Below are 17,598 nucleotides of genomic sequence, written 5' to 3' on the forward strand. Positions count from 1 at the left end.
CACCGTTACACTTTCGCCGCCTTTAGTCTCCCCACAATGCACTTTAGAACTGGCCATTTTTTCATGACTTTAAGCAATTTGCAAAGTGACTCTACTTTTCCTACATGTTTTGTCTATGTCCTATATGTTGTATGTATAGCTATGCATGAGAAGGGAATCCCCCTCTCACACCTAGAAAAACACCTTAGCGAGTATAACACTCCACTTTTTTAATTTGTACCAGCACATTTTTACAAAGGTCCTGAGGAAATCCAGATTTAACACCAAGGCACTGGCTGAAACATGTCGACCCATATTGGATGTAGGAGGTCGTAACTTGCCACCATACATCCTTCTGTCTTGTTTTAACCGCTGACGGTGGCCCAGTTATTAAAATTTAATTTACCTGCGGGTACTGGGACCCCCACCAAGCCGTTTTGATTTTCACTTCACTAAAACCCACACTGCACTCTCAGAAAAATACCCGCTCCGCTGTAATCAGGCGTCGTAGCACACCCGGGACACTCTAGGTGTCACTGGGTGGGCCCGATTATGAAGCCTGCCACCAACTAGGTTGGTGGGTGAGGGCTTCATGATCACACTAACAAGGTGTCTACTGACAAAACAAGTCAGAGTCCAACCTATAAAGTCACATATAGCTAGTCTCTTTTGATGGTACATAGAATGTATCGCCCCCTTCAGATTCTTTGAGGGATTCAGGGCCACCAGTGCCACCAATAATGCCATTGATAGAGCCTACTGTCTTATGCAGGGAGATGAGATCAGCTGGAGGTGGAGAAACCAGATTTAACACATCATCTGTTTGTTGCACTACAGCTCCCAAAATCCCATTCAAAGGCAGACTGGAGCTAGATTGTGGAATTTTAGTCATAGGGTCTTCAACCTGGGAAACCACCCCCAGGCGTGCAGCAGCAGCCCCCAGGGCCCCAGCAGCAGAGCGTGCGGGGCGAGCATCCACAGATTATGAAGAAACAGATGAAACTAGGTTATCCTCAGTGCTGTTGAATGCTTGCAACGGGCTCTGAGATTGTTGCTTGCCCTCCTCATTGCTGGCTAATACATTAGCTTTATTAGCAACATTTTTAAACAGCACCGGCAGGGTCGTTTCTTTCTTACTTTCATTCCCTAGTCACCCAACAACAACACCAGTCGCCCCTCCAGGGGTTGTTGCTGCACCCCCTCGTGCTATGTGAACCGATGAGAGCTTCTTAACAGCGTCTGTTGAGTCTCCTGCCCTGTTCGTCCGTGCAGTAGCTGCCGCTGAACGAGCTTTGTTGACGCTGTCTTCCCCACTGCCTTGGGAGGCATTGTGTCGCCGGGAGACCAGCAGTAAAATTGATGGAGAGGAGGATTAGTGCGACGTGAAAAGGACAGTAGGTAAAACACCGGCACACGCCAAAACCTGAACGTGCTGTTGAATATAGCGCTCCGGGGACACAATGAAGCCCCTAGCATTGAAGACGGAGGGGCTTTAGACTGTAGCGGCGATGGAGGGATTTATCAAAGGGCACCAGCTCCGGCACCGGCACCGACTGCGAGGGGGGAGTTTGTCCAGGCAAGGAACACCAGCTCACTCGGCCAAACTCTCTGCTGCCATCTTGCCACCACCAGACTGTACCTTCTGGGTGCCTAAAAACACATGTAATAAGGAACAAAAAGCTTTTCATGCCAATTGCAACTGGCATACACTTCTATTGGAGGTGAAAGAATAAGATTACATTATTCGCTTTTCCTTCTGCTGAAAGCTTGATTGCCATTTTTTTGCAGATTGTTTAAGTGCTTAATTTGAGACTGTGGTTGCCGGTGCTCGGCACCGGCACTTAATTGTCAGCACCGGGGCCTGTGACAGTCTGCCACAAGGTGGAGCTGTCTGGCTAATTTAGAGATGACCACAACTACAGTTAATCATTACCTCAATATAAATTAAAATAAAATATTACCTGCCACTCAAGCCATTCTTACAGCTTTGGGGGCCTGGAATAGTCCCAACTGGCACACTTGTAGGAGTGTGAATGTTAGTACTTGTGTTGTTACTTTCATTGGCGGCGCTGGCAGGGGCAATGTGTGGTACAGAGTGCAGTAGGCTCCTGACTAGAGCCCTGCCACTTATTTCTTTGCAAATTAAGAACCACGTCCAGTCCTAAGCACATGTTGGTCATCTGTGTAAGCCTCGTGGGCAAACATTGCCAGAAATCAACTTTGAGGTGCATGTTCCCAGTTTTGCTAACACAGCTGGCCTAGTGATGGGTGATAAAAGGCAACACGAACAAAAGCTACTACACAGAAACATTATGTGGATCAGAAGGAAGGCATCAGAAAGGCTCTTAGGCCAGCGTATCACGAGAGAAGGAACTGATGAAGGTTAGAGTCACTAGTTCGAGAAGACTAAATAGAAAGAGGTTATACATTTGCATATAGACTTCAAGAAAAGGCGTGGAATTCTGAATCTGGGAACTGAACATCAAACAGTGGAAGACTTTAAGAGTTCAGACAACTAGATGCACAGAAGTTAGTTTGAATATTTACCTTAGGTTTAAATAATTTTATTAGTGACTGCATATTACTGATTGCATATTTGCATCTAGTGCGCTAGAGTGGTTCACCAGCTCCTGGATCCTCTGCAATGTTTTATGCTGCTCTCGCCCTATCCCTTGCACCTTGCAAAAAAAAAAAAATTCCAGTTTCTCCTCCATTTCTTTCTCTCTTAAGTAGGCTCTCAACTCGGCAGTGCAGGAGTTTTTTCCTACCCGGCCAGATCGTCCATCAGTTTCTACTGATGATACTGTAATGCCCTATGGAGGATCTCCCACAAGGACTAAGGAGGTCCTCCTTTCTCCTTTGATGCCTGATATCACCTGATTATGGTGGGATTCTCTCCCTCCTGCGCACTCTCTGAGTTCACCAGAAAGCCGGCAGCCAGGGCCTTCTTGGCGCATCTGTCTAGGGTGTAATGCGGCACACATCAGGTCAATCCAGCCCCAGTGGCAGTCAGGGGACTGCAGTGTGGATCGTCCCTGGCAGTAATTTTTATTTTGTCAAATCAAGAGGGAGAGAGAGGACTAGATAAGCTTGTCCATATCCCCAGGGTTTATATGTAATTATCAACAAGGACTAGCTTAGTTGTGAGAAGCGACTCAACAGAGAAACGTTTGTGGGCAAACCATTAGGTTTGATCATGAAGCCCTCACCCACCAACCTAGTTGGTGGCATGCTTCATCATCGGGCCCACCACAGTGACACCGAATGTGTCCCGGGTGTGCTGCGACGCCTGGTTACAGTGGAGCTGGTATGATTGCTGAGTGTGCAGTGTCGGGGGTAAGTTTAGTGAAAGTTAAAAGCTATACAGTGGGTCCCAGTACCCGAGGGTAAAGAAAGATTTTAATCACTGGGCCCCTGTTAGCGTCTAAAAGGCAGACGGACGTGCTGGAGTATGGATTATGACCTCCTACATCATATGTGGTCTACATGTTTCAGCCAGGCCTTTATCTTTTAAACTGGCTTTCCTCAGGACCAATGAGTATGTGATGGTGAAATAAACAAAAGATAATTAATTTAAGTGGTAGTATTTGTAGAAAAAATGTGTCGCACTCGCTAAGGTGCGGTATGTGTTAGAGGGGGGTTCCCTCTTGCTTTAACTGGCTTGTTGCTGTTAAAGCCTCCTTGGGTCACCTGGCAGAGAAAAAAACGAAATTGCCGGTCTGGATCCTCCTTGGACCTGTTGCCCTTCTGCGGTGTCCCGACAAATTTTTTATAGCTGTATAGCTTTTAACTTTCACTAAACTCACCCACGACACTGCACACTCAGCAATCATACCAGCTCCGCTGTAACCAGGCGTCGCAGCACACCCGGGACACATTCAGTGTCACTGTGGTGGGGCCGATGATGAAGCATGCCACCAACTAGATTGATGGATGAGGGCTTCATGATCAAACCTAATGGTTTGCCCACAAACGTTTCTCTGTTGAGTCCCTTCTCACAACTAAGCTAGTCCTTGTTGATAATTACAGTTATTTTTATTTCCCATGAGCTCCCCAGCTACCAGCCCATTCTCCAGGCACCTCTCAGTTGATGCGCCCTGGTTAAGCTGCGACACTAAGGAAGTTGGCTTCACCTCAATTCTCCACCAGCATACTAAGATGACTGGCACACCCTGAATGCTGCCAAGACTACAGCATGGCCTCAGGATTGTCACTGCCTTCCACATGTGAGCTCCATTCTGTTAGTTTCTGTCAGCATGAGAGGGAAGGGACACCCACTGATGTCCAGCTGGGGACAGAATTTCACGAGCATCCTCAATGGTTTCCTACTACTCTATTTTTCTCTGTGAGGCTCTAGCAGGCTCAGAGAAGAATTGTGGGCCATAATAAGTGACCAGTAGGAGCCGATCTGGGGAACCTTTGAAACTTTGTCCCATCCTGTACTAATACAAAGGCTAGAGAAGTTGGGAATCAGCGGAGACACACTCAAATGACTCACAGCCTTCCTAGAGCAAAGAAGCTTCTAAGTTCAGGAGGATGCATAAATCTCTGCAACATAATTACTGAAGTGTGGAGATCCACTGGGATCTTCCATAAGTTTCACACGCTTCAATTTGTATGAACGCACACTTGCAGAAATAGAGCAAGTTCATGGGCTAGCCTTAGTCTCCTACGCAGATGAGACACAGATTGTCATCTCACTCAACGCAGAAACTAAAAAAAACTTTAACCAATTAAACATCTCTTTCAAACAAGTTACTCACAGGATATCCGTCAGTAGCTTGAAACTGAACAGCGATAAAAAGGAGCTACTGGTCGAAGGAAGCAACCTCTCGTGCTGGTTGAAATTCAACTGAATGGATTGTCTCGGTCCACTCCCCTCACCTTTCCCTCCAGTCAAGAGCCTGGGATTCTGGATCAATGACAGGCTGACAATGGAGGTTCGGGCCATGAAACTGGCCACATGCTGTTTCGGACTGCTTTGCAGCCTGAGGAAACTGTTAAGCTGGCTCCCTGCCCCACTCTGCAGACTGGTGGTGCAGGGACTAATTAACGACTGAACTACGGAAACTCCCTCTTCTTAGGGAGTCAGTAATATGTCAGTAATTGACTGCAGGTGATCCAAAATGCTGCAGCGCAGATTCTCTATGAAATCCCCAAGCAAAGGGCCCCAGCTCATACAACGCCTTATGACTCCTTACAAGCTGAAAAGAACACTGAGATCAGAGGGTCACAATCTCTTTCTGGTCTCAAGGATCAAGAAAACAAGATGCGGGATGGGGCGTGCTATGACCTACGAATACGTGGGAGCACTAATGTTATAAAAAACTATGTGTCATGCAGGAAGGTGAGTAGGGTCAGGAGTGAGAGGAGTAGTCAGTTTAGTCAAGTCAAGTCAAGTCATAGAATTTATATAGCGCACTACATACCCAGAGGGTCTCAAGGCGCATAAGGAGGGGTGGGGAATCACTTGTCAAATATCCACGTTTTAAGTTGCTTTCTGAATGCTAGGTGGTTCTGGGTAAGGCGAAGGTGGGTGGGAAGTGAGTTCCAGGTTTTAGCTGCTAGGTAGGAGAAGGATCTACCTCCCATGGTGGTCTTGTTGATGCGAGGTACAGTGGCAAGGGCTTGGTTGGAAGATCGAAGCTGGCGGGAGGGGGTGTAGAAGGACAGTCGTGTGTTGAGGCATTCTGGTCCGATTTCGTATAGTGCTTTGTGTGCGTGGGTAAGGAGCCGGAAAGTGATCCTCTTATTGACGGGAAGCCAGTGGAGGTTTTTCAGGTGATCAGAGATATGTTCTTTACGCGGGATGTCTAATATGAGCCTGGCTGAGGCGTTTTGGATTCGCTGGAGTTTTTTCTGGAGTTTGGCGGTAGTCCCGGCGTAGAGGGTGTTTCCATAGTCCAGTCGGCTCGTGACCAGAGCGTGGGTGATCGTTTTCCTAGTTTCGGTGGGGATCCAACGAAATGTTTTTTTGAGCATGCGAAGAATGTTGAAGCAGGATGAGGAGACGGCGTTGACTTGTCTGTTCATTGAAAGTGAGGAGTCCAGGATGACGCCTAGGTTCCGTGCGTGGTCTGTCGGGATGGGTGCTTTTCCGAGGGCTTCTGGCCACCAAGAGTCGTCCCATGCGGAGGGGGAGGTACCTAAGATGAGGACTTCTGTTTTATCTGAGTTCAGTTTCAGACGGCTGTGTTTCATCCATTTGGCTACTTCTTTCATTCCTTCGTGTAGGTTCGTTTTGGCGGTGCTAGGGTCAGTGGTGAGTGATAGGATCAGTTGAGTGTCATCCGCGTAGGAGATGATGTTGAGGTTGTGTTGGCGGCCGATGGCCGCGAGGGGGCTCATGTATACGTTGAAAAGGGTGGGACTGAGTGAGGATCCTTGTGGTACGCCGCAGATGACTTCAGTGGCTACTGACTTGAATGGTGGAAGGCGGACTCTCTGAGTTCTTCCGGTGAGGAATGAGGTGATCCATTCCAGAGCTTTTCCTTGGATGCCAACGTTTCTGAGGCGCTGTAGAAGGGTGCTATGGCAGACTGTGTCGAAGGCTGCGGAGAGGTCGAGGAGGATGAAGGCGACTGTGTCTCCATTGTCTAGTAGAGTTCGAATGTCGTCTGTTGCTGCGATGAGGGCGGTTTCAGTGCTGTGTTTTGCTCGGAAGCCGGACTGAGAGGAGTCGAGGGATTTGTTGGCTTCGAGGAAGGCGGCGAGCTGGTTGTTGACAGCTTTCTCGATGACTTTGGCCGGGAATGGAAGGAGCGAGATGGGGCAGTAATTTTTGAGTTCGGTGGGGTCCGCTGTGGGTTTTTTCAGAAGGTAGCTGAGTTCAGCGTGTTTCCAGCTTTCTGGGAAGGTGGCGGATTTGAAGGAGCAGTTGATGATGTCTCGGAGGTGCGGTGCAATGATGGAGTCTGCTTTGTTGAAGATGTGGTGAGGGCATGGGTCTGTGGGGGATCCTGAGTGGATGGAGTTCATCAGGCGGATGGTGTCCTCAGTGGAGATTGGGTTCCAGTCATTAAGCATGTTCGAGGGGGGTGGAGGTTCAGCAGAAGGTTGGGTGGGTTGGTCTTCGGGTTGGTTGTCGAAGCTGTTGTGGATGTCTGCAATTTTGTTGTGGAAGAATGAGGCTAGGGAGTCGCAGAGTGCTTGATAGGGGGTGATGTCGTTAGAGTTGGCTAAGGGATTGGTAAATTCCTTGACGATGTTGAAAAGTTCCTTGCTGTTGTGGGCGTTGTTATCTAGTCGTTCCTTGAAGGCGGTTTTCTTGGCTTTTCGGATCAGTTGGTGGTGTATGCGGGTGGCGTTTTTGAAGGCGTCCTTGGTGCTGGTGGTTGGGTCTTTTTTCCAGGCCTTCTCAAGGGAGCGGCATAACTGGCTCTGATAGACTAAAAAACTTTTATATTCCTGGGAGCTGGTACTGTTAAAAATATGTGTGAGAGGTATATTGCTTTAATGGGCAACCCCTCCTGTGTACATCTACATGTTTCGAAGCGCTGAGGCTTCTTCTTCAGGACTATGCAAGATCCCTTCTGTACCCACTCTTCTGTACTCACTCTAATGTTGAGCACATAGACACAAATATACTCACACATACAAATGCAGTCTCACAAACACACTCTCACCCACACGGACACAACATGTTAAAGCATTTTTACTCACCTTGCTGCCTGCAAAAGTCACTTTTGGGCTCCTGCTGATTACTTCTTCCAGTGCTGCAGCATGAAATTGAAACTTTGAAACTGCACAGTCGCAGATTCAGGCTATCAGTCTCTGCTCTTTCACCCCACCTTTTCTCAACTCTGTGACGAGTAGGGAAAGGGGTGGAGTGACATGGTGACGGGTGTATTGCCACTGACACGGCAGAGCTTAAGCCTGCAATGCCCATGGCTATCTTCAACTGTAATGCTTAATGACGTCACAGTTGGGGGAGGCGCTCAGGCATTCCAGGGCCCTGAGGCTAGGGCTCACCAGCCCTGGGCAATCTCTCGGATGGCTGGTGCTGGCGCCTTTGTGCTCCTGTGCCAGCCATGAGACACGGTCACAACAAGCTGCATCAGGCTGTTGCCGGTGAGCATTTTTTTCACTATACCAAGACCAAATGATAGATTATTATTCACTCTTGGCATAATAAAAATGGGCCAGTAAGCATGGAGACCATAGCCCTGGAGCCCACGTGAAGGAACCGCTACTGTTAAGTGGTGATGCATTCTTGTCTTCTTCACAACTAATAGTAATAAAATACATGGCGCTTTTTATAGGCTTGTTTTAAAAAAAAACATTCCTAGTAAAACAAGGCACCAACGAATATCTTTTATACCTCGTGTTTTTTTGTTGCAAACATAAGGCAGCCTTATTTAAGTGAAGTCGTGTTTTCTTTTTTCGGTTTATGTTTTTAGCATATGCTTGCCACAAAATAAAATAAAATAACCATTGTTCCAGTTTTCTGGGCACAGAAATACTGCCTTTGCTAATGCGTGTTCTTCCGTTGTAGGTAAATTAATTAATACAGCGCTGCCAGAACGAAAAAGGAATGTGCACTACAGATGTAGAGCTTTGTAGACTGAATCATTGGTATGTATGTATGACCTTGGACCATGTGTCCTTCTGTTAATGGGCCTCCACTTACAGAACTGTACTATGAAAAGCACACACAGCTTTCAAGTGTACTTCAATGCTGTTAGTGATAATGTGCAGGCCTGGCCAACTTTCCTTTACGCCAGCATAATCTCAGGTAATTTTTGGCATTTTGTGTTATGCTAGTTACCCGATCTGCCCAAACTGACACCTTGGCGCCTTAAAAAAAATTCGGGTAAAAAAATCCTATTGGACAAGCATGGGAACAAAGTGAATGGCCAGAACACGCATGGCTATGCACTTCTGCTTTATGTTCTATTTTATTAACATCTTTGCACCCAAATCAGACGTGAGTGTAGTGTCCTGTGTTCGGGCCTACCAATGACGAGACACAGACACGCTGTGTTAACATTAGTGGCCAGCTTGTCGCTGAACCACGCCCAGGTCACCAGGCTCTTTATTGGCTTTCCCTACGTGCTGGCCGAGCGTACGCTGGGCCAGCCTAATGTGGTGACACTGTGGGGGTTTCATGGGCTACACCCCTTACAATAACGCTCTGGGTGGACTGGCCCATTCAGGGCCACATTACATTCCTCCTTTGCCTAAGGAATAAACAAAAGCAAACTGTGTACACAACACAACATTATAACTGTAAACATCAGTCTCTGACAGGGAACACAGCCGTGGAACAGTCTTACTTGGGTCGCCTGGACTTCTCTGGCTCCGGCTCACAGGGGTCGACAGCGGGCCACAAAGTCCTGGTACTTCTAAGATGGTTGCGGATGGGGCGGCATGGTTGTACCTGCTCTGACTGTTCCTGGCTGAAGGGGTCAGAGGCACATCAGCTTGGCTTCCGATATCTTGGGCTGGCTGCCCACTTCCGCAAACCTGGCTTTGGGGTCCTTCAGGAGCATGGGTGGTTCAGCAGGCATCTCTGCTGACAGACGTGGGATGGTCACTATCTTCTGTTGGTTCCTGTGGATTGTCCAGTTCCGTGGTGTTAGATCCGTCGAGCACTGGGAACTCCTCAGACTCGTCGGCCGGGACCTTCTTGAAGAATGATACATTCCGGGTTACTTTCTCATGTCCCCAGGAAGCTGTCACCACTGTGCCCTTGACATCTGTTACTGTCCATGGATCCAGCTCGAACGGCATCCTGAACTTCCCGCCAGGGTGACGATCTCGCACAAGCACTTGCTCATCTATGATGATGGTGCTCTCGGTGGCATGTCTTCTCTGGGAGGCATCTTGATTGGTTTTCGTCCGCCGTGCTAGCGACTGGTTCGGAGGGTCTGGAGATTCTGTCCACACTGGATGGGGTGGGATGGTGTCGGTCACCATCGGACCAAAGAATAGGCGGCTCGGGGAGATTCCAGTGGCGCAGTGGGATGTGAGACGATATTCCCGAAGGAACTGGTACATAGCTTGCTCCAGACCGTGACCATCGGCCAGGGCTATTTGGATTGTTTTATTTAGTGTCCGTATCAGCCATTCCACTTCTCCGTTCACCTGGGGCCACGTGGGGGTTACTCAGCGATGTTTGATTCAGTGGGACGCGAAGTAGTCTGCAAGTACTGCGCTGGTGAATGGCGGGACGTTATCCGTACGGAGTTCACCAATCAGGCCGTGGGTTGCCATGACCTTTTCAAGTTTAGGGATGACGTCTCCAGCTGCTGTGGAGGATATGATTTCGACCACTGGGTACCTTGAAAAATCATCTACGATTACTAGCATGTACTTTCCTCCGGGTAGGCTGCTGAAATCCGCACTAGCCCTTTCCCATGGGGAGGTGGGACCTGCTTCAGTGATGACTGGTGCGGGTTGGCTGTAAAAGCTGGTAGCCAGGCACACCGGGCGGCGCTGGATGATCGACTCGACCTGTTGATCGAGACCCGGAAACCAGACCTTGCTTCTGAGGAGGTTCTTTGACTTCACAATCCCTTGGTGCGCTACACGTGCGAGGAGGGCGGCCGGGTGCGTCAGGCACCCTGGTAGGACAAGGCGAGGGCCTCTCAGAAGGCAACCATCGGTGGATACTGATAGTTCATGGCGCACTTGGTGTAGGGCTTTCAGGGTGGCTTGTGCTTCTGTGGTGCAAAACAACGCTGGATTTTGGAGCGGTCTCCAATCTCCTGAGAGTGCCCGGATGGCGATATGGAGGCAGTCATCTTCCATGGTGGCCTGTACCACTTCTGCTAGCGAGATTGGGAGGGGCCTGGGCCGTTCGATGATCATTTGCACGTATTCCTCAGTGGCTGTTGCTTCTGTCGCTTCTTGCTCTGTGACTGGTCTGGCGTGCCTGGACAGGAAGTCAGCTGGGTTGCGGGTGCCTGGTCTGTACTCCACAGTGAATTGAAACTCTTGGAGCTGTAGTACCTACTTTTCTATCCTTGGGGGAGGACGTAATGAAGACACCTGAAAGAGTGGAATGAGGGGTTTGTGATCTGTCACTACCATGAATGGGTGTCCGTACAGAGAGATGTGGAAGTGGCGACAACCCCACAAAATTGCAATGGCCTCTTTTTCGATTTGAGAGTAGCATTGTTCCGTTGGCGTAAGAGTCCTGCTGCGTAGCCGACAGGGGCCCATTCTCCACAAGCTTGTTGTTGGGCCAGAACTGCTCCCAGACCTGTTGGGCTGGCATCTACCACCAGCTGGGACTCGTTTCTGGGGTCGAAATACACCAAAGTGGTGTCAGCTGAGAGGGCAGCTTTTGTCCTTTGGAATGCCTCTTCTTGCCCGGTCTCCCACACCCAGTGGCTGGTGGTCTTAGTAAGGTCCCGAAGAGGGCCAGTCAGGTCCGATAGATTCTTGATAAAACATCCACAATACTTGACCATGCCCAATAAGCTGCGGGCACCAGACACAGACGTCGGGGCTGGAGCGTCTTGAATGTCTTTTACTTTGTCCGGGTCTGGGCCAATGTCTTTGACGGAGAAGCGGTATCCAAAAAAACTGATGTCTCTCCTCAGGAATTTGCACTTCTCTCAGTGGAGGGTGAGGCCACTGTCACGGAGCCGGGCAAATACTGCTTGGAGGCGTTGGATGTGCTCCTCCAGAGTGGGCGCATGCAGGAGAATGTCATCGTTGACGTTTATGACACCGTCCAGTACTTGGAGGACATTCCTGACTATTTCTTGGAAAACCTCGGCAGCACTGGAGATTCCAAAGTTGAGGCAGGTGTAGCGCCAGAGCCCTGCATGGGTGGAGAATGTCGTGATTGAGCGAGACTCCGTATGGAGTGGAATCTGGTGGTATCCAGAGCGGAGGTCCATTTTCGAGAACCACTTTGAGCCAGACAGTTCCCCGATGATGTCCTCCACCATCGGGGTCAAATGGTGCTCGTGCTTGATGGCGAGGTTTGGGATTCTCATGTCCACATAGATGCGGACTGCGTCGGGCTGTTTTGGCTTCTTCGCGATGACAATGGTTGACACCACGGGGTAGGGCCTCGCACCCATTTAATGATCCCGGCTTTCTCCAGAAAATGCAGCGCCGCCTCTACTTTGGGGCGCAGATGGAAAGCAATCCTCCGGGGTCGGAGAGCAATCAGAGTGACTAACTTGTCGATGTATAGGCGGATTGCAGGGCCTTTCAGGCATCCGATTCCCTCGAAGAGTGTTCCGAACCCTTGCAACAGGCAGTTCAGGTCGTTGGCCTGTACGGTGAACGCAAAATGAATCAGGTTGAGATCCTGTGCAGTCTTGCAGCCTAGCAGAAACCCGGAGCCATTCCACTCATGCCTTCCAGCTCGCTGCCTGTGATGGTGAAGGGCTCGAGCAGGGGAACTGTGGCCATGCTGGCGTGGGAGCAGGTGTAGCCGGGGTGGCGAAAACGGCGTCGGGATGCACGTCAGTGGAGGTACTCCCGGTTTACCAGGCTCTGTGCGTACGCAGGTGGGGCTACCGCAGGCATGTGGCCGTGACAAGGCGCTGGTGGGATGGCATGACCACAAGGCAGGTGCAGTGCTAGTGTGGGTGTGGTCAGGCTGCCCAGGAGCTTCCAGTGCCGCTGGACATGGGCACGTTGAGGCCTAGAGTCACGTGGTGCAGGCACACAGGCAGGTGTTGAAATGTCTTTTAGTGCTCCCATGGATGAAATGGCGGTGGATGGTACTGCAGGCAGGAGCAGGGCTCAACACGTGCTCCAGCACGGGACACACAGCACTCAGGGCGCTAGAATGGGGGGCACAGCGGATTGGCGGGCATTCGCGTGCTCACCTGAGCACTTTAGAAGTCATCACCAGCATGCGGGGGTTGGGCAGCAGGCAGGCTCCGTGGTGAGCCGAAAACGTGTGCGCGCGTGCTCGGCCGCCAACGAAGCTCCAGAGATTCCTGACGGGCCGCGCTCTGCAGCAGGGGCAGGAGATCGTGAGCCCACCGGGGTGAAACAGGTGCCGTAGGAGGGGCGGCAGGGGCGCTCCTGCGAGGAGGGTGCAGGCGGTAGGTACGGGGCTGCAGCATGGGTCGGCGGGGTGGCGAGACCACCCTCGTCGCCAGTGTAGTGTCCTGTGTTCGGGCCTACCAACGACGACACACGGACACGCTGTGTTAACATTAGTGGCCAGCTTCTCGCTGAACCACGCCCAGGTCACCAGGCTCTTTATTGGCTTCCCCTACATGCTGGCCGAGAGAACGCTGGACCAGCCTAATGTGGTGACGCTGTGGGGGTTTAATGGGGCTACACCCCTTACAATAACGCTCTGGTTGGACTGTCCCATTCAGGGCGACATTACAGTGAGTAAGCACTTCGCACTAAAATATAGCGCTAAATGCCTGCATACAAATTGCTTCATTTTTCTGAAGTTTCAAGAAATTACAGAAAAGGAAATGATGTGAATTGCACACCCCTCTGAACATGCGCATTTCCTTGTTATATTGCTTTAGCTTTTGCAGCTCTCGTCGAGTTGGCTTTTGTTATGATGGTGCTCAGGCCTGGACGGAGTTAGCCGATCGCGGAACTCCGTAAAGTGACATAAATCCTCCGGGGAGTTCTGGTTGATGGTGAAGCATCACCTACAATTTCCATACCCTCATAGAGGAGCGATATTTGTCTTTGCACTGTAAAAGCTATTACAGGAGGTGCTTCAATTATAACACCGGAAGCTCGAGTGATAAAGATGGCTGACAATGTCAGGCAGTGCTAAATTATGTTATCGGAATTCGATCACCACTATCCACAAAGTTAAATCTCAGCAATGCTTTGCCATTATCTTAGTTCCTTGAGACGGCCTCAAAGCAAAAAGCAGCACAGATGCAAACTGTAAACGTCTGGGTTGAAAATGTTTAGTATATAACCGGATGTACCAAAAAAAGAGGCAATATTTGTATCTTAATCGTATTCAACATATAAGCGTATGTCGGTCTCATTCCGAGTTGGGTGTAAAGTGGATGACGAAAAAAAAATTGCCACCCTATTTTAACTTTTCTCCTATTAGGGGCTTAGTGCAAATAGTTCTCCAGATTTTTACTCGGACAATATAGAGCAGAAATTTTAAAAGCAGGTACAAAAACAGATACAAAAACACAGTACGATTACCGCAAAATCAATAATTGGGCACAACAAATCTAGAAATGTTTCTAAATCCTAAAAACTATTGATAATATAAATGTATATGATCCCAAACTAATAGTAGTAATAACTTTATAGTTTGAACTGCACACCATTTTCTGCAACAGGCATTTAGCTCTGTAATTGTCAGGCATTCAAAACCTCCACAGTATCTAAATGTGAAGCAAATTATTCAAAATAGAGGTGTAATGATCCTCTATTTAAAGGCACATTACAAACCTGTCATTCACACTAACCGTCTGCTATTTGTCCCTTGTCAGTCTCTAATATTATTTCCATTACAAATTTGGGGCTACTGGTATTGTGCACAATATTGCCTGCCTATTCTTAATTACTGGAAGCAGCAGATACATTAAGTAATACTACTAGAGGAAATACCATAAAAACGGTGCAAGATGATACAGTGTAAGAGAGTGGAGAAATGTGTAAACTTGGCTGCACCTGGTACCCTCCATGCACCTCTGAGTCCATGACTCCATAAAGAAACAAAGCATTATGCCTCATTCCTCACTTTGATTATAGAAATATAAGGTGACTTAAAATATCCATGTAATATAAGGCAGGAATACTTTATCGCATATGTTATTGAAAGAGTTCCATCCATAAGTTACAACCAGTCAGATTGGTAACAAAGTACAGTGCACATTATAATTGATGGAGGAGGCCACACTGAGGCATATGTGATGTATACTGCTAGCATACTATTGTATGCTAACATTTGGATTTTCAAACACAAGGAAAACAGTGCATTTCTAAGTGGTTTTACCACCTGACATTGGATAAAGAGCACATATAATACACAAGAACCAATGAAATAATACTTTAAGGATATTGAGCATATGATATAAAGGTACATTACCGTCCACTGTGCTGAGTGGGTCCTTTTTAAGTCCTTGTCGAGAGTTTGGTTTGTAAATGAACGCTCCCACGTTAGGTCTTGATAGCACCCTGGAACCAGGTCTCTGAGCTCCGTCGAACGAGTTGATCTGAGATGGACGGAATCGATGAGGATAAGGATAGGAGACTTTTGCCCAGTTATTTGCATTTTGGGTATCCAAGTTCTGAGTCAGCGTATTTTGTGAAAGATAAGCTTTTAACGCTTCTATGAGCGACTTTCTGTCAACCTCTGCCTTTGATGGAGTTGGTGACTTCTCAGGTGGAGGCTGATTAAAAGTCTTGGATTGGACACTTTCAGGATACGTCTGGAGCGGTATAGGTCTGAAAACCAAAGATGGTGCTTTTCCTTGAGGTTCTGGTCTTACGAAGTCAATGAAGCGATTTGGAGGGATATTGTTCTTCTAAGGGAAAAAAAATGAATACGTTTTATAACTGTAGCCATGCAAGCAAAATAATCCTGATGATAGGTGTCAACTCAAAATGATTATAGTCAACTGAACAGAGGCAAAAGGACATATTGAGATTATGTTATCTAAGATCACTATGGATCAATATTAGCGCCATTTTTCACAATGGCTTCACAAAATAAAAAATGTAATGTTAGCGGGAAGTTCTTAGTTTCAAATCCGCCTTATTTTGCTAGCCAAGCCTGAGCAAGCTGTGCAATTCTTTTTTCTCAGGCACTTTGCTTTCGTATTGCTGGGAGTCCTCAGTATGGTGCAATCATATTGCAAGAAACTATCAATATTATTCATAGATTTATATCAGCAAACAGAATCATGAAGTTAACCATTTTAACGTCATTAGATTCTCTACACACCATGTGGAGAAGACAATTTTACAGATTTTGTATATGAAGCAAGACCAACCCCACAAGGTGCTTTTATTCATATGCTATGATATCCACTGCTTTTGTTTACATTACACCCAAGTTTCACACCTCAAGATATTCTTTAATAGTGTATGCAACACTATATTTATGTCAGCAATCAAAAATGCAAGGATGATAAACTTGCAATGACCTCCCTCTGCCCCAGGATACTCATTTAACATTCTGCTGCATCCTTGATTTAGAAATATCTTTAGATATATTTTCCATGTGGACATTTTCCCAACTGCCTAACTATTTCTGCAAAAGAGCACAGTTCAGTGGCAGGCACAATTGTGTCCACTGGGCATAAAGGCTCTGTGGTCAATAACCAGGGAACAACGGCCTCTGTAGCCCCTCTTCAGGAGTTGGATGGCGTCCACTAGGGACACGCAACTACATGCTGTTAGGTTTGTGTAACTCCCACCAATGCGCCCTGCCCACACTAAGTAAAATGCTGATCAATTTCTGGCAGCATGACCCATCCACTGCTTGAACCTTGATGCTGAGCTTGCATTTGGGCAGTGTGCTGCATTCAATTACTTCAAGTGCTGCACTGTGGTTCTTTCCTCCTGCCTATGTGCCTTAGCTGGGCGGGAGACATTGAAGGCAGCCACAGTGCGAACTCTGATTACCTGAAATCAGCAGTGTTCCACAGGCTCTAGCATGGTGGAAGATGTTCATGGCTGTTTCTTAGCAGCAAGAAGCTCTTGTCAGAAGAGACCCTACTTACTGGGAAACAGTACATAAGCAGGAACATCACCTTGTAGCGCAGTCGTGTAAAGATAATGGAGGCGTGAAAAGTAGTAGAGAAACACCAAAATATATATACGGCATATAGGAACAGAAGGATGACATGCTCACTATTAGTAGGTATGACTTGCAGACCATGATTGCTGAGGCAGTGAAGGCATCCTTGGTGAATTCCACAGAGGAAAAAATTATCAAGAATGTTCAAAGGGGAAGTATGTCCAGGGTCCTCAGTTACAGGTGATGCTAAAGCATGTAAGAGAGCTGTCGAGTTTTCCAGCTAAAGAAATGGTACAGGATGACTTCTTGGCCAAGTGCTATTATCCCCCTGCAGGTGACTTGCCCCTTCGTGAGGTGGTAAATAATATGGCGCTTAAAGACTGGATAGAGATGGATAAATCCATGTTCTGTGTTTTTCATCAAAAAGATATCTTTTGGAGAATTATGAAATGAATGTTCAGCAGATTTTGAAAGTGATTTACCTTCATGAAAATGTGATGTCCTCCTCCTCTTTAGCATCTGAGACATCAAGCTTACCATATCCAATACACAGAAAAGTGGAAAGCTCATTAAAAAGGTTATTTGCAGCTTCAAATGTTTTATTGAGGGTGGCATCCATGCAGCATATTTAACTCAGGTCCTATTAAAAGGCTTCAATGAAAACTCCAGACCACAGATCTCTCATAGCCAACAAAAAGCTGCAAAATATTGACTACCAGTGCTCTATAATGGGACGAACAGGAAAACAACTTTTTTCCTCAATGGGAAATTCTTGTAAAGGACAAAAAGGGTTCTATCCTTCATCAACGAGGATTATTTGATAGAATTCAACTGTCCTCTCCCGTAAAGTTGGTTGGTGAGACCTCTGTTATCAAAGATCGAACACAAGAAGCAAGCAATGATGGCAGAATTAAAGGATCTCCTAGAGAAAGGAGCAATAGAGCCACTCCCTTGAT

The 17,598-nt window shown here is 47.7% G+C and overlaps 1 protein-coding gene across 1 annotated transcript in view; it reads right to left on the reverse strand.

Moving 5' to 3' along the window:
* The window catches only part of LOC147668224 (receptor-type tyrosine-protein phosphatase N2-like), a 945,343-nt gene that overhangs the window by 179,252 nt on the left and 748,493 nt on the right, over window positions 1–17,598 (reverse strand). Inside the window, exon 7 of the mRNA XM_086948690.1 lies at window positions 14,987–15,425. Coding sequence (XP_086804816.1) covers window positions 14,987–15,425 — 439 coding nt within the window. The remainder of the gene's footprint in view (window positions 1–14,986; window positions 15,426–17,598) is intronic.

The sequence above is a fragment of the Lissotriton vulgaris genome, unplaced genomic scaffold (genome assembly GCF_964263255.1).
Source record: "Lissotriton vulgaris unplaced genomic scaffold, aLisVul1.2 SCAFFOLD_469, whole genome shotgun sequence".
NCBI classification, from domain to species: Eukaryota; Metazoa; Chordata; class Amphibia; order Caudata; family Salamandridae; genus Lissotriton; species Lissotriton vulgaris.